Source organism: Lutra lutra, chromosome 9 (genome assembly GCF_902655055.1).
Source record: "Lutra lutra chromosome 9, mLutLut1.2, whole genome shotgun sequence".
NCBI lineage: Eukaryota > Metazoa > Chordata > Mammalia > Carnivora > Mustelidae > Lutra > Lutra lutra.
The window spans coordinates 81,348,903-81,373,426 of record NC_062286.1 but is presented as its reverse complement, the minus strand read 5'-3'; the positions used below and the strand labels follow the sequence as shown (position 1 = coordinate 81,373,426).

The window sequence follows — 24,524 nt, the reverse complement described above, 5'->3', positions numbered from 1 at the left end:
GAGAAGGAGGAACAGTGCAGTGTTGAAGGACTGGTTAAGACGAGAGAAGTCAGGAGCATGAGTGAGGGTGGGGAACAGTGGACACAGTGGCATGGGATTGACCACCTGACAACAGACAGGAATCTTTCCTGTGAGAATGCTGTGAGATAGACTAAGTGAAATTTTAGCAGTTATGAAAAACTTTACCTTTGTTTACATTTTAAACTACTAGAAATAAGGTACAAATTAAGCACTTTTTTGTTAAACCAAATCTTATCTCATTGTTATTATGTCAAGGCTCTGTTCCCATGAGAAAGCTTAGGGATATTTTCTCCAGTGTAGAGTACAGAATATACTTAGGGATCATAATAATTGCTTTAAATAACTTTCTGTTTTAATACTACATAGTTTGTATTAATCATTATTAGGTTAATTATGGGTTACATTTGCATAATGCTTCTTTTTTTATAAAAACACTTTCCTAGGGTGTCTGGGTGGCTCAGTCAGTTAAGCATCTGCCTTTGGCTCAGATCGTGATACCAGGGTCCTGGGATCAAGTCCTACATCAGACTCCCTGCTCAGTAGGAAGTCTGCTCCTCCCTCTACCCCTAATCCCTGCTTGTGTTCTCTCTCTCTTTCTCTCTTTCTCTCTCAAAAACAAATAAAATCTTTAAAAAAAAATTTCCCATATATTCTCTCATCTCAGTTTCCCGATATTTAAAGCTCATAAAGAAATTCTGTTTCTCGGGCGCCTGGGTGGCTCAGTGGGTTAAGCCGCTGCCTTCGGCTCAGGTCATGATCTCAGGGTCCTGGGATCGAGGCCCGCGTCGGGCTCTCTGCTCAGCAGGGAGCCTGCTTCCCTCTCTCTCTCTCTCTCTCTCTCTCTCTGCCTGCCTCTCTGTCTACTTGTGATCTCTCTCTGTCAAATAAATAAATAAAATCTTTAAAAAAAAAAAGAAATTCTGTTTCTCATTTTAGAGATAAGAATTTTTAAACTCAGTTTGGTTTTAAACAGTACTGTCTTTTATTGAATGATTAAACATAAGGGAACCTACGCTATGCTCTTTAAATGTATTATCTCATTTAATCTTCATGATTAAACTTTGAGATTGTTAACATCTCTATTTCCTCTGGTTCTAAAATACCACAAGCTGAGATTTGATTGATTCCTAAGTCTGTGGTTTGAAATCACTGCAGTTTACTGAAGATGTGATTTACCTAAGCTCACTGAGCTAGTAAGTGACAGAAGAGGAAGTAGAAATAATCTAAAGTATACATTTAAATAGTTCATGTAAAGAATTCTTATGTTTTTGGAAATTCTAAAGATTTAAATGTTTTAAGCAATGCTGTTGTCTTTACCCTTCCTTCATATATTTAGCAGACTTCATTAGATGGAAAAGTCACATGGAAATACTTAGCTAGAATTAAAATAAAGGTAATAATTTTGCATTGAAATATGGGCGTTCAGTTAATTCAAGGAGTTAATTTTGAGAGCTTAGTATATAATGTGCTTCAGTCTACACAATGATAAGTAGGCAGTGTCCCACTCTGAAGAAATTTTGAGTCCTTCTTTACAGGATTATGTTTAATAGATCTGAATGTTATTGAAAGAGATTACTGAGATTCTAAAGTACAATTTCTGTTCTGCTTTAGAGGAAGGATATCAGAAGAGGGAGAAATGATTTTGTGCAGACTGAGGTGTATACTCATAAAACTGAACACAAAAAAGAACCTGACCTTTACTATGAGAGAGAAAAATAAGTGCATTGGAGGAGCATGAGAAGAAAATTGTTGTATCATATTGAAGTAGAAGGGGAATCAGCAAAGGCCTCAAGACATAGATGATGTTTGAAATGAGCCTTCATGAGTGGATAGAAACCTAAAAAGCATATAAGAATAGGGCAGTCACACACAAAGAGTATAGTGTAAGTGAAAACAAAGACTGTAGTTTCCCTTATACACAGAGTGCATGTAGACTAACAAAAAAGACACAAGGCTGAAAACCAGCACCTCGTAGAAGTTCTTGAATATGAGGGTGAGGTCTTTGAGAGCAAATGTAGTGGAGTGAAAATCAAATACTGGGCTGGAAGTATGAGATATATGTGCAAATTTCAGTGGTGACATTATGAATTCAGTGAACTTGGGCAAGTCAGTTCATCTCTTTAAGCTTTGACTCCCTCACCTGCAGTATGGGCGTAGTGGTGATTAAAGGTTGAGTGTAAATTTAAAAATTTGTTAAGTTTTTAAATTAGCCACTTGGGTGGCTCAGTTGTGAAGCGTTTGCCTTTGGCTCAGGTCATGATCACAGGGTCCTGGAGTTGAGACCCACATCAGGCTCCCTGCTCAGCGGGAAGCCTGCTCTTCCTTCTCCCACTCCCCTTATTATTCTCACTGTGTGTCTCTCTCTCAAATAAATAAATAAAATCTTGAAAAAAAAAAACTTGTATGGAAGTGCTCTGAAAACTGCAAAGCACAACAGGAGACATCATGGCCATGGTCACCATCATATTGTTATATATATATAATCGTATGTGAAGATTTTGGAGCAGTGAAGCTTTTTGTCTGCATCTGTAGTCTAGGGAAATTGAGTTGGCTGGAGTGTAGTGGATTGATCAATAACAAAAGAAACAGAACCAATAAGGGAGCTATTAAAGTAATTCAGGTTAAAATGTGTGATTAGGATGGCAGAGATATTGCAGAGATACTATTCAATTTGGCATTCATTCAGAAATATACTGAGCACCCACTTTGTTCTGGACACAAACTTGGCAGTCCTGCTTAACAGCCTCTTCCAAAGAGACAACAGGGACAGATACAGGATAGAATGGGAAGATACTTGGGGCTTTGGGGAGCAGAGGTAAGGCCAGAGAGGGATAGAGACGGTCACTGGATCTTCCTTTGCTTTCCATTGGTGAGACCTCTGTAACAGCAGAATGGAGGGAACATCTCAAATGCCTACGAGCTTAACCCACCTATGGCGCAGGTGTCAAGGTGGGCGAGAGATGATGAGTAAATCCTTCCAGGTGGATTTGACCTTCCCCTCTGCTCCCTCTCTGTGTGTCTCTGCACTATCTAAGGAGCTGAAGGAGGAGAGTTACCTTAAAAAAAAAAAAAAAAGTGCACCTGAATGTTTATAGCAGCAGTGTCCACATAGCCAAACTATGGAAAGAGCCTTGCTGTCTGTCAACACATGAATGGTTAAAGAAGATGTGGTATATATATACAATGGAATACTATGCAGCCATCAAAAAAAACCACAAAATCTTACCATTTGCAATGACATGGATGGAACTAGAGGGTATTATGCTAAGTGAAATAAGTCAATCAGAGAAAGCCAATTATCATATGATCTCTCTGATACGAGGAATTTGAGAGGCAGGGTCAGGGGTCGTGGGGGATAGGGAGGGAAAAATGAGACAAGATGGCACTGGGGAAGGAGACAAACCGTAAGAGACTCTTAATCTCAGGAAATAAACTGAGGGCTGCTAAAAGGGGGAGGGGGTTGGATAGGGCGGCTGGGTTATAGACATCGGGGAGGGTATGTGCTGTGGTGAGTGCTGTGAATTGTATAAAACTGATGATTCACAGACCTGTACCCCGGAAACAAATAATACATTATATGTTAATAAAAATAAAAAATAAATAATAAATAATTTTTTTTTAAAGGCATAAGACCACTCTTAAGAATTTCTTTGATTTGAAAAACCTGACAGAATCCCTTTTCCCCAAGGGAGGTGAGAAGATGTCTTCACCTAAAAAGAGTTTCTCACTTTTCCTAAAATGGATCAACTACCGCTTCTATGCTTGCTTAGGTTTGAAAGTGGAAGGAAATTTTTTAAAGGGGGGAGGTTTCAAAAGTTATCTGTAAACGCCAAGTAAGTTTGCTGGTAATCAGAAATTGATTGATCCAATTTAATTGTACAATCATTTAGTAAATGCAGGTACCTTCCAGGAGATGGAACTGAAGAAGAAAACTGCAAGTGTATAAACAGCACTCCCCCTCTCTCACAGTTTAGTGAAAGTTTCTGTCAGAAAGCAGATGACAGATGATTGTGTGTTGAGCTAAAGTTGTATTCTTAATACTGTGTTATAAAAATGACACTTATTTCTCTCCCTCCCACCCTCCCTCCTTTTCTCTCTATTTCGTACGTGTGACTTGTTTTTTTTTTCACTTCTCCCTGAAGGAAATTTTTATGAAGACCAAAGTGTTGTGTGGGGCTTATTGGAAACTCATCCTAATGCTAGTTTCTACTAAAATAAAGACTCCTCTCATAATGACCCTAAAGTCACTTTGTACATTCCTACAGAAACACCCTGTGAATTTTTGTGGGATTGAGTCTAAGCGAAGCAGCCCCCTTTGTATAGCGTTTCCCATAGAACTTTTACTACTAGGTTGTCCCTTTACTCAGGAGCTTAAATGAAGTGAAAATAGGACAGCCTTGCAGACCTTTTTAAGATACAAAGGGAGCATGGGGATAGCCATGGAACCAAGAGTTGGTAAAATTAGGAAAAGAGATCATGAAAGCAGATCTCACATCCTTTTTTAAAAAAAAAAATCCCTTTCATTCTTTATTCATCTCTTCATTTCAGTCCCTTCCCATTGTTATTAAGGCAGGCTCCAATAGCTACTGACTTTAAATACTCCCTGTATTACAGTGCTGTTTGTTTTTTCCCACCATTTAGGAGATGACCTGGCTCCCACCACTTTCTGCGATTCCAGCACCTGGCAAAGTGGAACCAAGCAAATTTCCATTTCCAAATAAGGTGAGATCTTGTAACGCTCAGGAGCAATATGTTTTACTCACGTAGAGATTTCGTAGTGGATAGTGGTTTTTCCCGTGATTTTTTTTTTTCCCCTGTAAATATTCCTACCAGAGGCATATGGCTGAATTTCAACAGTCTGCAAGCATGTATTTATTCATCAAAGGGAGAAAATTAAGCTTCCACTTCCCTACTCTCGGCAAAATGTGATGCATATTATAATTGTCATTTTTTAAAAGATTTTATTTATTTATGAGAGAGAGAGAGAGAGCATGAGAGGGGGGAGGGTCAGAGGGAGAAGCAGACTTCCTGCTGAGCAGGGAGCCTGAAGCAGGACTTGAACCTGAGACTCCAGCATCTAAAGGCAGTTGCTTAACTAACTGAGCCACCCAGGTGCCCTATAATTGTCATTTTATCTAAAAACATTTGTGAAGTTGAAATGCACCATATAATCATCTTACTCATTCAGTGTGATTATCTCTTTTTTTTTTCCTGAAAAACTATTATTAAATTAATGATGTATCTTAAAATCAGTGTCTTAGAATTGAGGACATGTAGTATATAATTCCTCTTTGGTATCTTTTATAAACCTTAAAATATTTTCTAGGACTTTAAAAAACAAATTTTCATTTTCTAAGGACAAACACACACTAAAAAATTAGCCACAATATATTTAAATTATACACAAGTCTAATAGGTTTTATGTTTTCTAACCATGTAGCTGATATATAACTACATATTCATAAAGATGAAATTATGCAGATAGAAGAAGCAAAATATGAAAGTGTCTGGTACCCTCGTCCAGATTTTATTTCCCTACCCAGAATTTACTGTCAGGAGTTTGGTGAATACCATTCCACTCATCTTCCCTGTGCATGATAGACATAAATGTTTATAAGCAGTTTTTAAATTTTTTAAATAAAATAAGCAGTTTTTACAAACTCTTAGATGGTATAGTTCTAAAAACATTTCTTCCAAGAGTTGATTCTTTTTGGATACCATGAATGCATATTATTGCTAAATATTAACACTGTAACCTTTTTTTTTTTTTTAAGATTTTATTTATTTATTTGACAGAGAGATAACAAGTAGGCAGAGAGGCAGGCAGAGAGAGAGGAGGAAGCAGGCTCCCCGCTGAGCAGAGAGCCCGATGCGGGGCTCGATCCCAGGACTCTGAGATCATGACCTGAGCAGAAGGCAGCGGCTTAACCACTGAGCCACCCAGGTGCCCCAACACTGTAACCTTTTAAAGTGAATTATTAAAATAACAATTCATTATAATTATCACAGTGGTAAATTTCATTCTGAGCTGATTTTTACTTCCCTTAACAAAAGGTATTTAAAGATCTTTCCAGGTAAAAATATAGAGATGTTCTTCATTCTTCTTAATTGCAGCAAAATATTTTACGGTATGAATCTGTTGTAGTTTATTTAATCAAGCTCCTTTTGATGGACACTGAGATTGGTTAGGGTTTGTTATCACAAACACTATTATAACGAACATTATTTCTATAAATGCCTCTTTATATGCCTCTTTTTGAAAGTCTCTAGTGTGGATACCTAGAAGAGGAATTGGGTACTTGACTGTGTTTCAGCAGTATTTCTTTATGCACCTTTGCCAGTGTTTAACATTATCTGGTTTTATATCATTTTGTCTGTAGTGAGGATAAAAAATTGATATCCCATTGTTTTAATTTGCATTTCTCCAATTACTTCTGAGTTTGAGCATTGACTATTTTTCCTTTACAAATTGCCCATTCGTATCCATTATCACTTTTAAAAAAATGATTTGTACAAACTCCTTATATCTTATTCATTTGTCTGTTATATATATGATGCAACTATTTTCTTGCAACCTTATTTATGTACGTTTTATACTAGCAAAGTGTTTAATTTTTATGTCAGAGAAAAATGATTTTTTCTACTCCAACATTCTAACAATGTTCTCTATTTTATTATCATTTTTATAGTTTATTTTTGGGTTTTCAAACAATTTTTATAGATGGTATAACATAGGATTCTAGCTTTATTCTTTTCAGTGGTTAGTAAATTATTGTAACACTATCAACTGATTAGCCCATGTTCCTCTCAGTGGTTTGAAATCAAACCAAATCAACAATTGAATTTCTCATAAATACATGGATTTGTTTCACAACTGTCCAGCCTCTTTTTTTCAGAATATTTATCTAATTCTTTCCCAATAACTCATTTTTTAATCAGAGGTCAACAAGCTTTTTCCATAAAGGATCAAGATTGTAAATAATTTAGGCTTTGCAGACAATACCTAAATGAATAAATGTGGCTGTGTTCAGAGAAAATTTTATTTACTGAAATAGGTAGTGGCACAATATATAAAGAACTCTTATAACCCAACAATAAAAAGGTAAAAGAATGGGCAAAGGATTTAAATAGACATTTCTCCCAAGAAGGTCTACAAATGCCTGATACCTATATGGAAAGACACTGTCAGCATTGTTAATCATTAGAGTTTCAAATCAGAACCACACAGAGATACTTCTTCATACCTACTTAAATAGCTAAAATCAAAGACAAACAATAACCAGTGTTGACAAGAGTACTGAGAAATTGGAACCCTGCTATCAGTTGCTGGTAGGATCAAAATGATGCAGCCTCTTTGAAAGACACTTCAGCATTTCCTCAAAAGGTTAAACATCTGGTTATCATATGACCCAGCAATTCCACTCTCAGGTATATACCCAAGAGAACTGAAAAGGAATGCTACGAGGTGTTACATGTTTATTTACTGAACTCCTTTTGATCCTGGGAGACTTTTTTTTTTTTTTTTTTTTTTTTGGTGGACTTACATTTTCCAAAGTGGGGAGAAGAAAATGCATAGCATATGACATGTTAGATGATGGTATGTAGTGAAGAAAGATAAATCAGGGAGGAAGATAATGAATGCTGATGGTGAATGGAGATGGATGAATTTTAAATAGGGAGCTTAAGAAAGACCCTGCTGTGGAGGTGACACTTGAGCTGAAGGTAGAGAAGGAGTAAGTCATGCAGACAGTGGCCAAAGAATTCTGGCAGGTGGAGTGAAAGTGCCTGGATGCAGGAGGAACATCAAGAACAGTGGAGTCAGAGCGAACCAGGCAAGGAGCAGTAAGTGACACCACATTGTCCTGGGCCAGTAGGACCATTGAAAGGACTTGGGCTTTATGTGAACCGAGAAGCTGTTAAAGAGTTTTGCAAATGACAAATATGTTGCATTTTGCCCTTCCTTCAACAGGAAGCTGTACATCTTTGCCATATTCATGACATTAACAAGGATGATTCTAATCATTGAGTGTAGTTGTTATCAGTAGGTATAAGAATTGCTTATTGTATGTCCATCTCAGGTAGATTCCTTCTATTTCTAGCTTTCTGAACATTTTCACGGATTGATTTATTTTTTTCAGTTGTAAAGGTATAATTTTTTCATTTGTAAAGGTATAATTTGCAAACAGTATCCTGCAAGTTTTGAAAAACACATATGCTCCTGAGACCATCACACTCAAGATATAGAAGCATTCCATCACCTATGATTAGTTTCCTTGAGTATAGTGGATTGTTCATTTGATACACTTTTGTATTCAATATGCCAATATTTAATTTAGGAATTTTACTCCTGTGTTCATAAGTCACCTTGGTCTAGGTATCTTTTTGTGTATGCTAGTTCAGTTTTGACACCAGGAATATATCAGCCTTCTATAATGATTTCTTTAGCTTTCTACCTTTTTCTGTGTTCTGGGATACTTTATATGACATGCCCTTCCTTAAAGACATAGAGTAACTCAACCATAAAACATACTGTCCCTAGTTTTCTTATAAGAGTAGATCTTTAATTGTATTTTCATTTTCTTCTATGCCTATTGGCTTTTTCAAATTTTATACTTTCTCTTGGATTAATTAATCTTTGTTTTTTTCTTTTTTTTTTCCACCTTTGGGATTTTCAAACATCTACATAATACTCTGTTTTTCTAGTAATTGCCTTCAAAATTTTAATACATTAACCTAGTTAAACTCATTTTTATCAATACTATAATTAACTCATATCTATATTCTACCCCCAACTATAAAACAGTTAGTTTTACTTTGATCTCCCTCACCATCATCTCTCAGTTTGAGATTATAGTATTTCAAACTGTCATTATTATAGCCAATTTTTACCATTACACCTTAAAAATTATTTGTTAGTTTCTAAATTGGTCATTGTTTCTTGTATCTCAACTCTTCCTCTTTTTAAGATGTGCTTATTATTTTTGCTAGAGTCTATTTTCAAGCAGGTTTTTAGTCCAGACATGACCTAGAGTCTCTGATAGTCCTTTTTCTACACTTACCTTTAGTCCTTCCATATCTCCTCTCTGTTTGTTCATTCCTTCGTTGATTTCATCTAATTATTTCATCTAATTATTGCTTTAAGTACTCTCTGTGCCAAGCTTATGACTTCTGATTTTATGTCTATGGCCTCTTCTCCATCCTCCAAACTCCATACTTGATTTCTGCTTACTTACTCAACATCTCCACTTGGATACCTAACATCTTAAGCTTGATACATCAAACACTGAGCTTTTAATCCCCTCCACAAGCCTTTTATCCCAGTGTTTCTTATTAAGTGATTTCTCCATTTTTGCAGCTGGCTCAGCCCAAAACCCTTGGAATCATCTGTATTTGTTTTCTAACACACCTGTAACAAAATACACAAAGTGGGCAACTTAAAATAAAAGAAATTTATTCTCTCATAGTTCTGGAGGCTGGAAGTCTGACATCAGGGTGTCAGCAGGGCCATGTTTCCTCTGACTGCTCTAGGGAAGAATCTTTCCTTGCCTCTTCCTAGCTTCTGATGACTTTCATTTCTGCCTCTACATACATAAGGTTTTCCTACTTCTCTGTGTCTCTGTGTCTCTAAGGACAGCAGTCATTAAATGTAGGACCCATCTTAATCTAGTGTGACCTTATCTTAGCTTGATTTTACCTGCAAGAACCCTATTTCCACATAAGGTCAAATTCACAGATTCTGAGTGGACATGGGCTTTTGGAGGATGCTGTACAACTCAGTACACCATCCTTAACTCGTCTTTTGCCCATATCACACATCCAGCCCATCACTAAATCAAGTCTACTCTACTTTCAAAATATATCCCGAATCTAAATGCTTCCCCACCATCACAGCTACCTGCTTGGTCTACACTATCACCTCCTGTATTAATTAGTGCAATAGCTCCCCAACTGGTCTTCCTGTTTCCACACTTGCTCTACCTGCCATCTCTTCCAAGCCATCATCCATTTAGTGTGGACTCTTAGAGTGCTCCAGCCATTCGTCCTAGCCTCTAGCACGTAGTCTCTTCTCTAAACAGTAGCCTCAACATTTTTTCAAGTCTTGTTTTTTAATCAATTCAGCCACTCTGTGTTGTTTGATTTGAGAATTCAGTCCATTTACATTTGAAGTAATTTATTAATAGGTATATGCTTATTGTCATTTTGTTAGTTGTTTTCTAGCTGTTTTTGAAGTTCCTTTTTGTTCCTTTCTCCTTCTTTTGCTCTCTTCCTTTGTGGTTTGATGACTTTCTTTTTTTAAAGATTTTATTTATTTGAGAGACAGTGAGGGAGAGCATGAGAGGGAGGAAGGTCAGAGGGAGCAGACTCCCCATGGAGCAGGGAGCCTGATGCGGGACTGGATCCCAGGACTCTGGGATCATGACCCCAGCCAAAGGCAGTTGCTTAACCAACTGAGCCACCCAGGCGCCCAAAGACTTTCTTTAACAGTATGCTTATATTCTTTTGCCTTTATCTTTTCTGTATTTACTATAGGTTTTTTGTTTTGTGGTTACCATGAGGCTTACATGTACAAGTTATATCTGTAACAATCTATTTTAAATTGATAACAACTTTGATCCCATTTTAAGCTGAACATTTTTACCCTCCTCCTGTCATGTTATGGTTTTGGTGTCACATTTTACATCTTTTCGTCTTGTGTATCCCCTAGTTATTATAATCATAGTTATTTTTTACCACTTGTGTCTTTTAACCATCATTCTACCCTTATAATAATTAATCCACTACCTTTACTAAAGATTGATTTTTCTAGCTGAGTTTTAGTTTCACCTGTTTTCTTGTTACTAATTAGGCCACTTCTTTTCAGCTTCATGATGTCCCTTCATCATTATGTAATGAACTCCTTTAGCTTTTGCTGTCTGGAAAACTTGATCTCCTTCAGTTCTTAGTGATAATTTTGTGGGGTAGAGTATTCTTGGTTAGAAGATTTTTCCGTCAGCACTTTGCATATATCCTGCCACTCCCTTCTAACCTGTAAAGTTTGTGCTGAAACTCTTATGGGGGATCCCTTGTACTTAACAAATTATTTTTCTCTAGCTGCTTTTTAAAAAAATATTTATTTACTTGAGAGAGCAGCGGGGGAGTGAGGGTCAGAGGAAGAAGTAGATTTCCTGCTCAATGCAGGACTCAATCCCAGGACTCTAGGATCACCTGAGCCAAAGGCAGTCATTTAACTAACCAAGCCACCCAAGAGCCCCTCTCTTGCTGCTTCTAATACTCTCTTTTTTTCCTTAACTTCTGACATTTTAATCATAATGTATCTTGGTGTGGGTCTCTTTGGATTCATCTTTTTTGGAATTCTCTGGGATTCTTGGATCTGGATTCCTATTTCCTTCCCCAAGGTAGGGAAATTTTCAGCCATTATTCCCTCTAATATGATTTCTATCCCTTTCATTCTCTTTTTCTCTTGGGAACCTTACAATGAAAATGTTAGTCTGTTGTCCAGTATGGCCTTTAAGCTGTCTTCCCTTATTTCATTTTTTTTTTTTCTTCTTCCTGCTCTGATTGGTGAGTTCCACTGGCTTGTCTTTGAGTAGAATGATCCTTTCTTTGGCTTCATTTATTCTGTTGCTGAACACCTGTGGTGTATTTTTCAGCTCAGTCATTGCATTCTTCACCTCTATGACTTCTGTTTGGGACACTCATATATTTTCCATCTCTTCGTGGAAATTCTCACTGTGTTCATCCATTCTTCTCACCCGTTCAGTAAAGATTTTTATTACCATTACTTTGAACTCTTTATCAGGTAAATTACTTACCTCTGTTTCATTAAGGGTTTTTTTTATTTTCTGAAGTTTTGTCTTCACTTGGAACATATTCGTCTATCTTTTCATTTTGCTTGATTGTCTATGTTGATTTCTATGTAGTAGATATATTAACCACCTCTCCCAGTCTTGAAGGAGTGGCCTTGGATAAGAGATGAAACTTTTTATTCAGCCCTTCCCCAAATCTTGATCATCTCACAAACCTGTGTGCTTGTCCAAGCAATGTACTATATTTTTAACAGCTCCTAATAGTTCAGGATGTGCCAAGACATGTCAGTGTCCCAAAGGGTAGGATTTCAGCACCTAGATTCAGGCTGACTGGAAAACAGACCCACAGGCAGCAGGGCTTCTTTGGTTTTTTGTTTTGTTTTGTTCTTAACATATAATGAATTATTAGCCCCAGGGGTTCAGGTCTGTGAATCGTCAGGCTTACACACTTCACAGCACTCACCATAGCACATACCCTTCCCAGTATCCAAAGCCCAACCACCCTCTCCCTAACCCCCTTCCCCCAGCAACCCTCAGTTTATTTTGTGAGATTAAGAGTCTCTTATGGCTTGTCTCCCTCCCAATCCCATCTTGTTTCATTTTTTCCTTCCCTACCCCCCAAACCCCCTGCCCTGCCTCTCAAATTCCTCATATCAGGGAGATCATATGAATATTGTCTTTCTGTGATTGAATTATTTTGCTCAGTGTAATACCCACTAGTTTCATCCACATTGTTGCAAATGGTAAGATCTCATTTCTTTTAATGAATGGCTGCATAGTATTCCATTTTATACACACACACACACACACACACACACACACAAACACACACCATCTCTTCTTTATCCATTCATCTGTTGGTGGACATCTAGGTTCTTTCCATAGTTTGGCTATTGTGGACATTGCTGCTATAAACATTCAGGTACACGTGTCCTTTAGGATCACAACGTTTGTATCTCTAGGGTAAATACCCAGAAGTGCGATTGCTGGGTCATAGGGTAGCTCTATTTTCAACTTTTTGAGGAACCTCCATGCTGTTTTCCAGAGTAGCTGTACCAGCTTGCATTCCCCCCAACAGTGTAGGAGGGTTCCCCCTTCTCCGCATCCTCACCAACATCTGTCATATCCTGACTTGTTAACTTTAGCCATTCTGAATGGTGTGAGGTGGTATCTCGTTGTGGTTTTGATTTGTATTTCCCTGATACCAAGTGATGTGGAGCACTTTTTCATGTGTCTGTTGGCCATTTGGACGTCTTCTTTGCAGAAATGTCTGTTCATGTCTTCTGCCCATTTCTTGATTGGATTATTTGTTCTTTGGGTATTGAGTTTGATAAGTGCCTCCTAGATTTTGGATACTAACCCTTTATCTGATATGTTGTTTGCAAATATCTTCTTTTGATTTGGTTTATCTATCTTATCTTGGTTTTATTGACTGTTTCCTTTGCTGTGCAAAAGCTTTTGATCTTGATGAAATCCCAGTAGTTCATTTTTGCCCTTGCTTACCTTGCCTTTGGTGATGTTTCGAGGAAGAAGTTGCTGCGGCTGAGGTCGAAGAGGTTGCAGTCTGTGTTCTCCTCAAGGATTTTGATGGATTCCTTTCTCACATTGAGGTCCTTCATCCATTTTGAGTCTGTTTTCATGTGTGGTGTAAGGAAATGGTCCAGTTTCATTTTTCTGCATGTGGCTGTCCAGTTTTCCCATCACCATTTTTTGAAGAGACTGTCTTCTTTCCATTGGACATTCTTTCCTACTTTGTCAAAGATTAGTTGACCATAGAGTTGAGGGTCTATTTCTGGGCTCTATTCTGTTCCATTGAACTATGGGTCTGTTTTTGTGCCAGTACTGTACTGTCTTGATGATGACAGCTTTATAATAGGGCTTGAAGTCTGGAATTATGATGCCACCAATTTTGGCTTGCTTTTTCAGCATTCCTCTGGCTATTCGAGGTCTTTTCTGGTTCCATATAAATATTAGGATTATTTGTTCCATTTCTTTGAGAAGAATGGATGGGGTTTTGATAGGGATTGCATTAATGTGTAGATTGCTTTAGGTAGCATATTTGTTCTTCCAATCCATGAGCGTGGAATATTTTTCTATTTCCTTGTGTCTTCCTCAATTTCTTTCATGAATACTTTATAATTTTCTAAGTACAGATTCTTTGCTTCTTTGGTTAGATTTATTCCTAGGTATCTCATGGTTTTGGGTGCAATTGTAAATGGGATTGACTCCTTAATTTCTCTTTTTTCTGTCTTGTTGTTGGTCTAAAGAAATACAACTGATTTCTGTGCATTGATTTTATATCCTGACACTTTACTGAATTCCTGTACAAGTTCTAGGAGATTTGGAGTGGAGTCTTTTGGGTTTTCCACATAAAGTATCATATCATTTGCAAAGAGTGATAGTTTGACTTCTTCTTTGCCAATTTGGGTGCGTTTAATTTCTTTTTGTTGTCTAATTGCTGCGGCTAGGACTTTCCAGTACTATGTTGAATAGCAGTGGTGATAATGGGCATCCCTGTCATTTTCCTGACCTTAGCGGAAAAGCTCTCAGTTTTTCTCCGTTGAGAATGATATTCGCTGTGGGTTTTTCATAGATGGTTTGATGATATTGAGGTATGTACCCTCTATCCCTATGCTTTGAAGAGTTTTGATCAAGAAAGGATGCTGTACCTTGTTAAATGCTTTTTCAGCATCTATTGAGAGTATCATATGGTTCTTGTTCTTTCTCTTATTAATGTATTGTATCACACTGATTGATTTGTGGATGTTGAACCAACCTTGCAGCCCTGGAATAAATCCCACTTGCTTACAGTAAATAATCCTTTTAATGTACTGTTGGATCCTATTGGCTACTATTTTGGTGAGAATTTTTGCATCTGTGTTCATCAAGGATATTGGTCTGTAATTCTCCTTTTTGATGGGATCTTTGGTTTTGGGATCAAGGTAATGCTGACCTCATAAAATGAGTTTGGAAGTTTTCCTTCCATTTCTATTTTTTGGAACAGTTTCAGGAGAATAGGAACTAATTCTTCTTTAAATGTTTGGTAGAATTCCCTTGGGAAGCCGTCTGGGCCTGGGTAGCAGGTTGTTTGTTGGGAGATTTTTGATGACTGCTTTAATCTCCTTACTGGTTATGGGTCTGTTCAGGTTTTCTATTTCTTCCTGGTTCAGTTGTGGTAGTTTATACATCTCTAGGAATGCATCTATTTCTTCCAGATTGTCAAATTTGCTGGCATATCGTTGTTCATAATATTTTCTCATAATTGTTTATATTTCTTTGTTGTTGGTTGTGATCTCTCCTCTTTCTTTCATTATTTTATTTATTTGGGTCCTTTCTCTTTTCTTTTTGATAAGTCTGGCCAGGGGGTTGTCAATCTTATTAATTCTTTCAAAGAACCAGCTCCTAGTTTTGTTGATTTGGTCTACTGTTTTTTTGGTTTCTATTTCATCGATTTCTGCTCTGATCTTTATTATTTCTCTTCTGCTGGGTTTAGGCTTTCTTTGCTGTTCTTTTTCCAGCTCCTTTACGTGTAGGGTTAGGTTGTGGATTTGAGACCTTTCTTGTTTCTTGAGAAAGGCCTGTATCACTATATATTTTCCTCTCAGGACTGCCTTTGCTGTGTCCCAAGATTTTGAACAGTTGTGCTTTCATTATCATTTGTTTCCATGAATTTTTTCAATTCTTCTTTAATTTCCTGGTTGACCCATTCATTCTTTAAAAGGATGCTGTTTAGTCTCCATGTATTTGGGTTCTTTCCAAATTTCCTCTTGTGATTGAGTTCTAGCTTCAGAGCATTGTGGTCTGAAAATATGCAGGGCATGATCCCAGTCTTTTAGTACTGGTTGAGATGTGATTTGTGACTCAGGATATGATCTATGCTGGAGAATGTTCCATGTGCACTAGAGAAGAATGTGTATTTTTTTGTTTGGGGATGGAATGTTCTGAATATATCTGTGATGTCCAACTGATCCAATGTGTCATTTAAGGCCTTTGTTTCTTTGTTGATCTTTTGCTTAAATGATCTGTCCATTTCAGTGAGGGGGGTGTTAAAGTTCCCTACTATTACTGATTATTTTCAATGTGATTCTTTGATTTTATTATTAATTGGTTTATATAGTTGGCTGCTCCCATGTTAGGGGCATAGATATTTAAAATTGTTAGATCTTCTTGTTGGACAGACTCTTTGAGTATAATATAATGTCCTTCCTCATCTCTTATTATAGTCTTTGGCTTAAAATCTAATTTATCTGATATAAGGATTATTACCCCAGCTTTCTTTTGATGTCCATTAGCATGGTAAATTGTTTTCTACCCCCTCACTTTAAATCTGGAGGTGTCTTTGGGTCTATAATGAGTTTCTTGTAGACAGCATATTGATAGGCTTTGTTTTTTTATCCATTCTGATACCCTGTGTCTTTTGATTGGGGCATTTAGCCCATTTACATTCAGGGTGACTATCGAAAGAGATGAATTTAGTGCCATTGTATTGCCTGTAAGGGACTGTTACTGTATATTGTCTCTGTTCCTTTCTGGTCTACTACTTTTAGGCTGTTTCTTTGCTTAGAGGACCCCTTTCAATATTTCCTGTAGGGCTGGTTTGGTATTTACAAATTCTTTTAGTTTTTGTTTGTCTTGGAAGCTTTTTATCTTTCCTTCTATTTTCAATGATAGCCTAGCTGGATAAAATATTCTTGGCTGCATGTTTTTCTCGTTTAGTGCTCTGAATATATCATGCCAGTTCTTTCTGGCCTGCCAGGTCTCTGTGGATAAGTCTGCTGCCAATCTAATATTTTTACCATTGTATGTTACAGACTTCTTTTCCCAGGCTGCTTTCAGGATTTTGTCTTTGTCACTAAGACTTGTAAATTTTACTATTAGATGACGGGGTGTAGACCTATTGTTACTGATTTCAAGGGGGGTTCTCTGTACCTCCTGGATTTTGATGCTTGTTCCCTTTGCCATATTAGGGAAATTCTCAACAATAATTTGCTCCAGTATACCTTCTGTCCCCCCTCTCTCTTTCTTCTTCTTCTGGAATCCCAATTATTCTAATATTGTTTTGTCTTATGGTATCACTTATCTCTCAGATTCTCCCCTCGTGGTCTAGTAGTTATTTGTCTCTCTTTTGTTCAGCTTCTTTATTCTCTGTCATTTGGTCTTCTATATCACTGATTCTTTCTTCTGCCTCATTTATCCTAGCAGTAAGAGCCTCCACTTTTTATTGTACCTCATTAATAGCTTTTTTTATTTCAACTTGGTTAGATTTTAGTTCTTTTATTTCTTTTATTTCTCCAGAAAGGGCTTTTATTTCTCCAGACAGGGTTTCTTTAATATCTTCCATGCCTTTTTTGAGCCCACTAGCACCTTGAGAATCGTCATTCTGAACTCTAGATTTGACATATTACCAATGTCCCTATTGATTAGGTCCCTATCCTTCAGTACTGCCTCTTGTTCTTTTTTTGTGGTGAGTTTTTCCCGCCTTGTCATTTTATCCAGATAAGAATATATGAAGGAGAGAATAAAATACTAAAAGGGTGGCAAAGACCCCAGAAAAACATATGCTAACCAAATCAGAAGAGACGCCAAATCGGGGGGAGAAAAAAAGGGGGAAAAGAAGTTTTTAAAAAAAAAATTTTTTTTAATAAAAATATATAGGGGTGCCTGGGTGGCTCAGTGGGTTAAAGCCTCTGCCTTCTGCTCAGGTCATGATCCCAGGGTCCTGGGATCGAGCCCTGCATCGGGTTCTCTGCTCAGCAGGGAGCCTGCTTCCTCCTCTCTCTCTGCCTGCCTCTCTGCCTACTTGCGATCTCTGTTAAATAAATAAATAAAATCTTTAAAATATATATATATATATATATATATATATATATATATATTAGACTGGTGAATAGAACAGAGCCACCCACTTGATTTTGGGAGTATTTTGGTCTCTTAGAAGAAACTACCTCCCAAAATTTTAAAGAAAGAAAAACTTATATATATACAAAAATAAGGGTAAACACAATGAAGGAATGAAATATGACTGGAAAGATGAAAATTTTAAAAAATTCTAAAAAAGGAATTGGTAAGATAAGTTGGTTGGGAAAAGAAAGAAAAAGAAAGTGGAGAGAATTTGCTCAGGCTGGAGACTAGAACAAAGCCCAGTGCTAGATTTAGGGCATATTTTTATCTATTAGAAGTTGTATCCCAAAATTTTTTAGAAGAAAAAAACCTATATGTATCCAAAAAATAAAGTTAGATACAATGAAGGATAAAATATGACTATAATAATGAAGGTTTAAAAAGATTTTTTTAGAAAGGTATTGTTAAGATAAACTAGTTAAAAAAATGTTAAAAGAGGAAAGAGAAAAAGTTAAAAAAATTAGAATAAGAAAAATAAAATTTAAAAAATTTAATTAACTTTGCAAGATTAAAGAATTATAGGGAGAAAGCCATGAATTCCATGCTTTGCTTTCCCCTCCTCTGGAATTCTGCTGTTGATCAGTAAGCTTGGTCTTGGCTGGATGTTCTTGCTGATCTTCTAGGGGAGGGGCCTGTCGCAGTGATTCTCTTTGCCGGAGGCGGAATTGCACTGCCCTTGCCAGGGGCCGGGCTAAGTAATTTGCTTGAGTTCCCTCTTGGGAGCTTTTGTTCACTGAACGCTTTGTACTGCTCTGGAGGAGGGGAATGAAAATGATGGCCTCCCAATCTCCAGCCTGGAGGAGCCGAGAGCTTGGGGCTGTACTTCTTGATGCGCCTTTGGAGAAAAGCGCTCAATCACTCCTGTCTCCCTGGTCTCCAGCTGAGCTCTGAACTCACCCAGCCTGTGACTGAGCATTTCTGTCCCTGGCACACAGCTCCATTTGGGGTGTCCAAACCTAGCAGATTCCTGCCTCTTGAGAAGGAAGGTGAGTCTCCCCAGGTCTGCCAGTTGTGGGGTCCCTGCTCAAAGAGCAGTGGCCTAATTGTGCCACAGATCCTGTTTTAAGGTAATCCTGAGCTGATAGCTCACTCCTCAGCCCCGTCTCTATAACCGGCTTCCCTGCTCTAATACCTGCAATCTCTGCTAAACTCAGACACCCCCGATCCTTCTGTGACCCTGCGGGACCTGAAACCATACTGTCCCTGCGAGGGCTCCAACCCCACTTAGCCTCTCGAGCGATGTCCCTCAGTGGAGCACACTTTTAAAAGATCAAATTTTGTGCTCTGTTGCTCCACCGCTTGCTGTGAGCCAGCCCCTCCCACCACAGTCTATCTTTCCATCACTTGGGTTTCACTTCTCCACACGTCCTACCTTTCAGAAAGTGGTTGATTTTCTGTGCCTAGCACTGCTGCTCTTCTTCTCTTCAATCTCCTGTTGGATTTGTAGGTGTTCAGAATGGTTTGATAACTGTCTAACTGAACTCCTGTGACCTGATGTCCTCTCAGTCTGCTACACCTCCGCCATTTTGACTCCTCCCCCAGGTGGCAGTTTTTTAAAAGTATGCAAATATATATAGTCCTGAAGGTCCACAGCTATAAGCATTGGCTCTGCCACCAGAGCCGGCAATCTATAAGTGTTCCCCAGACAGCAGTTGCAAACATTTGGGTTCCAAGGGTATGTTTAAGTTCCTTTTTGAGAGATACCAGCAAGCTACAGCAAGGCAGAGGGAGAATGCAAAAATGGTGTCCACAGCCTATGTTCCTTGAGAGCAGCTCCATAGGCCACTAAAGTATGTGCTGCTCCCAAAGCCTGGCTCTTATTCTAAAGCTCCAGGACAAGCCAAGTGGCCTCTTATGGAGAGTGAGGGGAAGAGGGTGTGCCTCAGTCTATTGTCTGTACAGTGCCCTGGTCCTGGTAGTCTACCAAGAACCAACCCTCTAATTGCCACAGTCCTGTGGGACCCAGGAACACAAGCCCTTCAGGGCACCAGAACCAGGTGATCGAGGGGCATCCTCTGGGCATCTGCCAAAAACACCAGGCACCAGATCCCTGGAAAGCTCCCCTCCAGGAAACATAGCATTCTGGAGCACAGCTGGGATGCAAAGATAGCACCCACCCCCTGAGATAGCTAGAAAAGATTAGGTTCAACTCCTAGATGTGTGTTTAATTAGTAGCCAGCCCCTCAGGCCACAGCCAGGATGATCAGCTACTAGGCCTCCTTCACAGAAAGACTAGGCTTCTGGGTCTATTGCTTCTTGCTGTGACCTGAGAATAGTAGCAGTTTACGAACTCTTATGTATTGTTTACAGACCAGTGGGGCTCACAGGTGTGAGCCCCACTGGTCACCCCAGCCAGGTGATACAGACGTGTGTCCCCTGATAGCAGAAGTTAGGGCATCGTATGGGTATAAGCTCCTTTGTGGATGACACCTACTGTTACAGTCCCCTGTGACCAGATCACAAGGTCTCTGACCTCTGTAGCCAAGAGACCAAGAGGCATAATCTAGGCAGCAGCCACAAAAATCAGGGCATCAGACACATACCAGAGCTCCCTTCTGGGATATACTGGTGCTTTGGAACATGGCAAAGGGGGAGTAAGAAAATGGCACCTACCAGCTGACCCTTGAGAGTGTTCCAGCAGGCTCTTACTTGTGTGTGTTAAAAGGCACCTGGCCATAGGTGTGCCTCTTGAGGAATTCTGGGCATAATCTGAGCAGGGACCTGGCCTTGGTGACTCGGAGTACATGAGCCCTTTAAGAGGCATTTCTCAGATCACTACTGTATTGTGGGTCTTGGAGTTCGAGCCCCATTGGTTTTCAAAACTGAGTATTTTGGGAGTTTATCTCCCAAATATAGCCCTAAAAAGTTGGGAGTGCTCAGTATGGACTTTGAACCCTTTGCTCCTCAAGGAGTTCGGAGTTCCCTTCCAATTTTGGGCTTATGGCGAGATTGTGTCCCAATTTCTCCTACCTGCTTTGATGTAGTTTTCTTCTCATTTGCTGGATGTGTCATCATCAGTCAGCTAGCCTTTAGATTTCTTTAATAGGAAATGTGTACTGTGGACTCATTGTGTCTGTGGGAGTAGATGAGTTCAATATCTTCCTATGTCACCGTCTTTAAGCAGAACTTGCATGTCATTCTTCCAATGGCATACTGCCACACAAAATACAATGCAGAATCCTTTTCATTTTTGTATATAATTTGGCCAAAATAATGACTCCACCCAAAATACAACCAAATACGTATTTTATTTATATAACTATATCCATGGTGTAAGTACAATTTCTGATGTAATTGAGCACACACCCCAAGGCACACTGGGTCCCAACTTTTCCAAAAAGTTTGCATAAATTTGTTTTGTTGAATGTATATAGTTTGAGTAACAACTTATCTCTACAGTAAAATTGAGACCTTATCTCATTAGTGCAAATATATATTTTTCAAGGCAGAAACTTTAAGTTATAAGAATCTTCTCTTCCATCCAAAAAGTTACATTATCAAATATCAGTTAAGGCACAGAATTTGAAATTTAAATGAAAAACTATATGTTACTTCTATATGTTACTTAGGATTTTTATAGGATTTGTGTGGAGTTGTGTCACCCCTAGATCCCTTAGCCTTGCTCAAAAAAGAAAGAGTAAGTCGTTCTACAAAGTGTAAGAACATTGCATGGTTTTAATAATGCTGTTCTTTCAAAAAGCTGGTAAGTACTATTAATTATTCTTGTACAGAAGAAATAAGACTGGAGTAGTGTGCTATTTCTGCTATAGCAAATTACCACAAACTTAGTGACATAAGACAACACAAACATATTGTCTTATAACTCTGGAAGTCAGAAGTCTGAGCTAAAATCAAGGTCTTGGTGGGCTGCATTCCTCCTGAATGCTCTAGGGAAGAATTTATTTTCTTGTTGCTTTCAGCTTCTACAAGCTCATGGCTCTCATCATCCTGACCTCGGACTTCCTTGTCACATCTCCTCTAACTCTACTTCCTCCCCATCTCTGTTATAAGGGCCTTTGTGATTATATTGGGCCTAGCTGGATAATCCAGGATAATCTCCCATCTCAGAATTATTAACTGAATCACATCTGCAGATCCCTTTTGCCATGAGCAGCAGTGTATTCACAGAGTCCAGGAATTAGGATACAGACATCTTTGGGAGAGCCCTACTCTGCCCACTGCAAAGATTGTTGCTAATTTTCGCACACAGTATATCTCTTTTAACCTGTATCTCAGCTAATCAGTGTTCTGACAATTGGGGGCTTGCAGTTCATTCATTAGGTTATTAATGTTTGAGATTATCGGTATTCCTAGTGTATAGGAGTTAGAATTATTTATGGAATTTGAGGGGCAAAATCTCCAAAATGACTAATAAATAACAAAACTAGGCCCTCATTAAGATTGAAGGGGCAATTTGACCTCACAAGGGAAGTCCTTTTAACTGGGTGTTCTGAGTTACCAGTACCATGAAATTAATTAGCTAAATGCTTATGAAAATTCTCCCAATTTGTCTCAGTGTTAAAAGACATAATGTATAGTAAAATTCATTGATACTGTATTTGGATATTTTTGTTCTGTTCTCTGAAATCTTAATTTTTAGTCACAATTCCTTAGGCAAAAACTACCAGATATGTCCACCTCATTCTTTAAATCTCAAAAGTAATTGAATTTGGTAAAAAAAAAAAAAAAAAAAAAGACTGTGTGCCATTATCAGGTATTTCAGCCAAGAAAAAAAAATTGAACTTGATTTGCCTTCTCTTCATTTTTGTAGGAGTCTCATAAGTTTTGAAATGCAAATAAAGGACTCAAAGTTGTAGAACCTTTTCCATCCTCAGAAGGCATATGTGCAAACCTAATGACATTTCCCAAATATTTTGTGTGGCAATGGTTGCTGGCTCTGGTGGGAACAAACCTGGTCTGGAACTATCCTTACTGATCAGTGTTTCAAGCATTATACAAGAATTCTAGCATCATTTTAGAAGGGATAACCCTATTGCCTCTTCGTACACTAGAAGGAGAAGAAAGGCAGCAAAGTGTGAAGGAAAGTGCTATAAAAACGGAAAGTTCCTTTTCTGTCTCCCTCTAGGTGTTCCTAACATGCTTTAAGTTGTAACACAAAGTATTTGGGCTAAAACTCCATGTTTTAGCCTTACCTTGAAAGAAACATTCAAATTAATTATAAATTACCTTATTTCAACTCTTTTGAGCTTTATTGAAAAGAATGAGGAGAAAGTGATGGATGGGGGGTGAAGGGAGGCCCCTCCCCCCCCAGTCAGGAGGCTCCTTTTTCTATAGTAACTAGCTTCAGGCATGGGTCTGAAAATAAGAGAAATATATTTCCATTTCTTGCCTTTTATAATTCTAATGCTGGATTGAGAGACAAGCAAGGAGAGAACTGAGTGGAGATGTCCTCAGATGGTTCCAAAGAGCCATTTTTAAGTAATAAACCTTCACAGTATGAGGATCATCCTTAAGCTACATAGCTTAAGAACTGCTGTATTTTACTGATCTAAAGTAGATTTCTTTTTTAACATCTTAAGTTCCCTAAAATCAGGATTTGTTTCATAGTTGATGGCATCTTAAAATTAATTGGCAGTAGTGTTCTTTCATAGCAGTATAGGAGGGAAAGTAGCCTCAGACAGTTTCGATGGCAGGTTACACATGACAAAATACAGTCTTTATTATAGTGCTTCATTGAAGGGCTTTCTCAGACACCAGGGTGCTTGGTTATCTCTATCTTTAGCCAAATGATATGTACAAACTTTACTTCCCAGCTAAATACAACATTTAAAGAAGGTTTAGGATCCCCATGTACTAAACAATAGGTGTTGGGAATTCAGGACTTGAAGGTGGAGAAGAATGAATTCCCATCTGTACATATTCTTGCAAGTAAGCGGAAGTGGCTATCCCTTTTGTGCACATGTCAGAATGACACACACTTGATGAATGACACTGGCAAACCAGAAGCAGTCGATTAACCTTAGCAGTGTCCTGTTACGGGATGACAGGCAACTTTTTTTTTTTAATACCTTACTGCTTTTCTGAATTTTCTTTAATGAATAGATATTACTGCTGTTTGTTTCTTCAAACAGTATATGCTCCTTAATAAGACAGAGCCCCCCTTGGATCAAGACAATAATCATAGTAGCATTCTTTTAATGATATTTATCCAGTTGTATGCTTTAAATATGTGCGATTTATATCATGTAATATGTACCTTAGTAAAGCTGGGTTTGTCTTTTTTTTGTTGAAGAGTCATAGTTGAAAAGATAATTTCTGTAGTGGCAGTGTGATACAGTGCAGTGAAAACATAAAGCACTCGTGTCCTTCTGAGATTCAGGAAGGTTTCAAAAAGCAGGTAACCCTTGAGGGTTTTTGTTCTGAGCCTTGAAGAAAGAATGAAGTTTGCCAAGCAGAAAACAGAAAATGGCAGGACATGCATCCCAAGGACAAGGAAAGGATACAAAGGTTTAAAGTACCCTTGCAGAGCCGTGTGACATCCCTTTCAGCCCTGGGTTATAATATTTTGTATACACCTCATCTTCACTGCTAACTCACCGGACCCCGGGGCTCTGTAGGCAGAGATTTTGTACACTCACTCTGCAACCCTTAAGGTGCCTGACAGAACCTTGCAGTCCTTGTAGAGTGCTCCCAGAGGGGGCCAAAATAAGAATGTGCGGACGGGGTTAACAACTCCCCAAGCATCCACTTACAGAAAGCAAGGGTCTTTGAGAGAAAGAAGAGAAGAGACAGAGAGAAAGCCTCTGAGACAGAAACTATAGGCGAATGGGTTCC

At 38.3% G+C, this 24,524-nt stretch overlaps 1 protein-coding gene across 3 annotated transcripts in view; it reads left to right on the top strand.

Moving 5' to 3' along the window:
* Positions 1–24,524, top strand: part of AFF3 (ALF transcription elongation factor 3) — a 543,761-nt gene that overhangs the window by 329,562 nt on the left and 189,675 nt on the right. For all 3 annotated transcript variants that reach the window (XM_047745267.1, XM_047745265.1, XM_047745266.1), the window contains one exon: positions 4,663–4,743. In XM_047745267.1, coding sequence (XP_047601223.1) covers positions 4,663–4,743 — 81 coding nt within the window. The remainder of the gene's footprint in view (positions 1–4,662; positions 4,744–24,524) is intronic.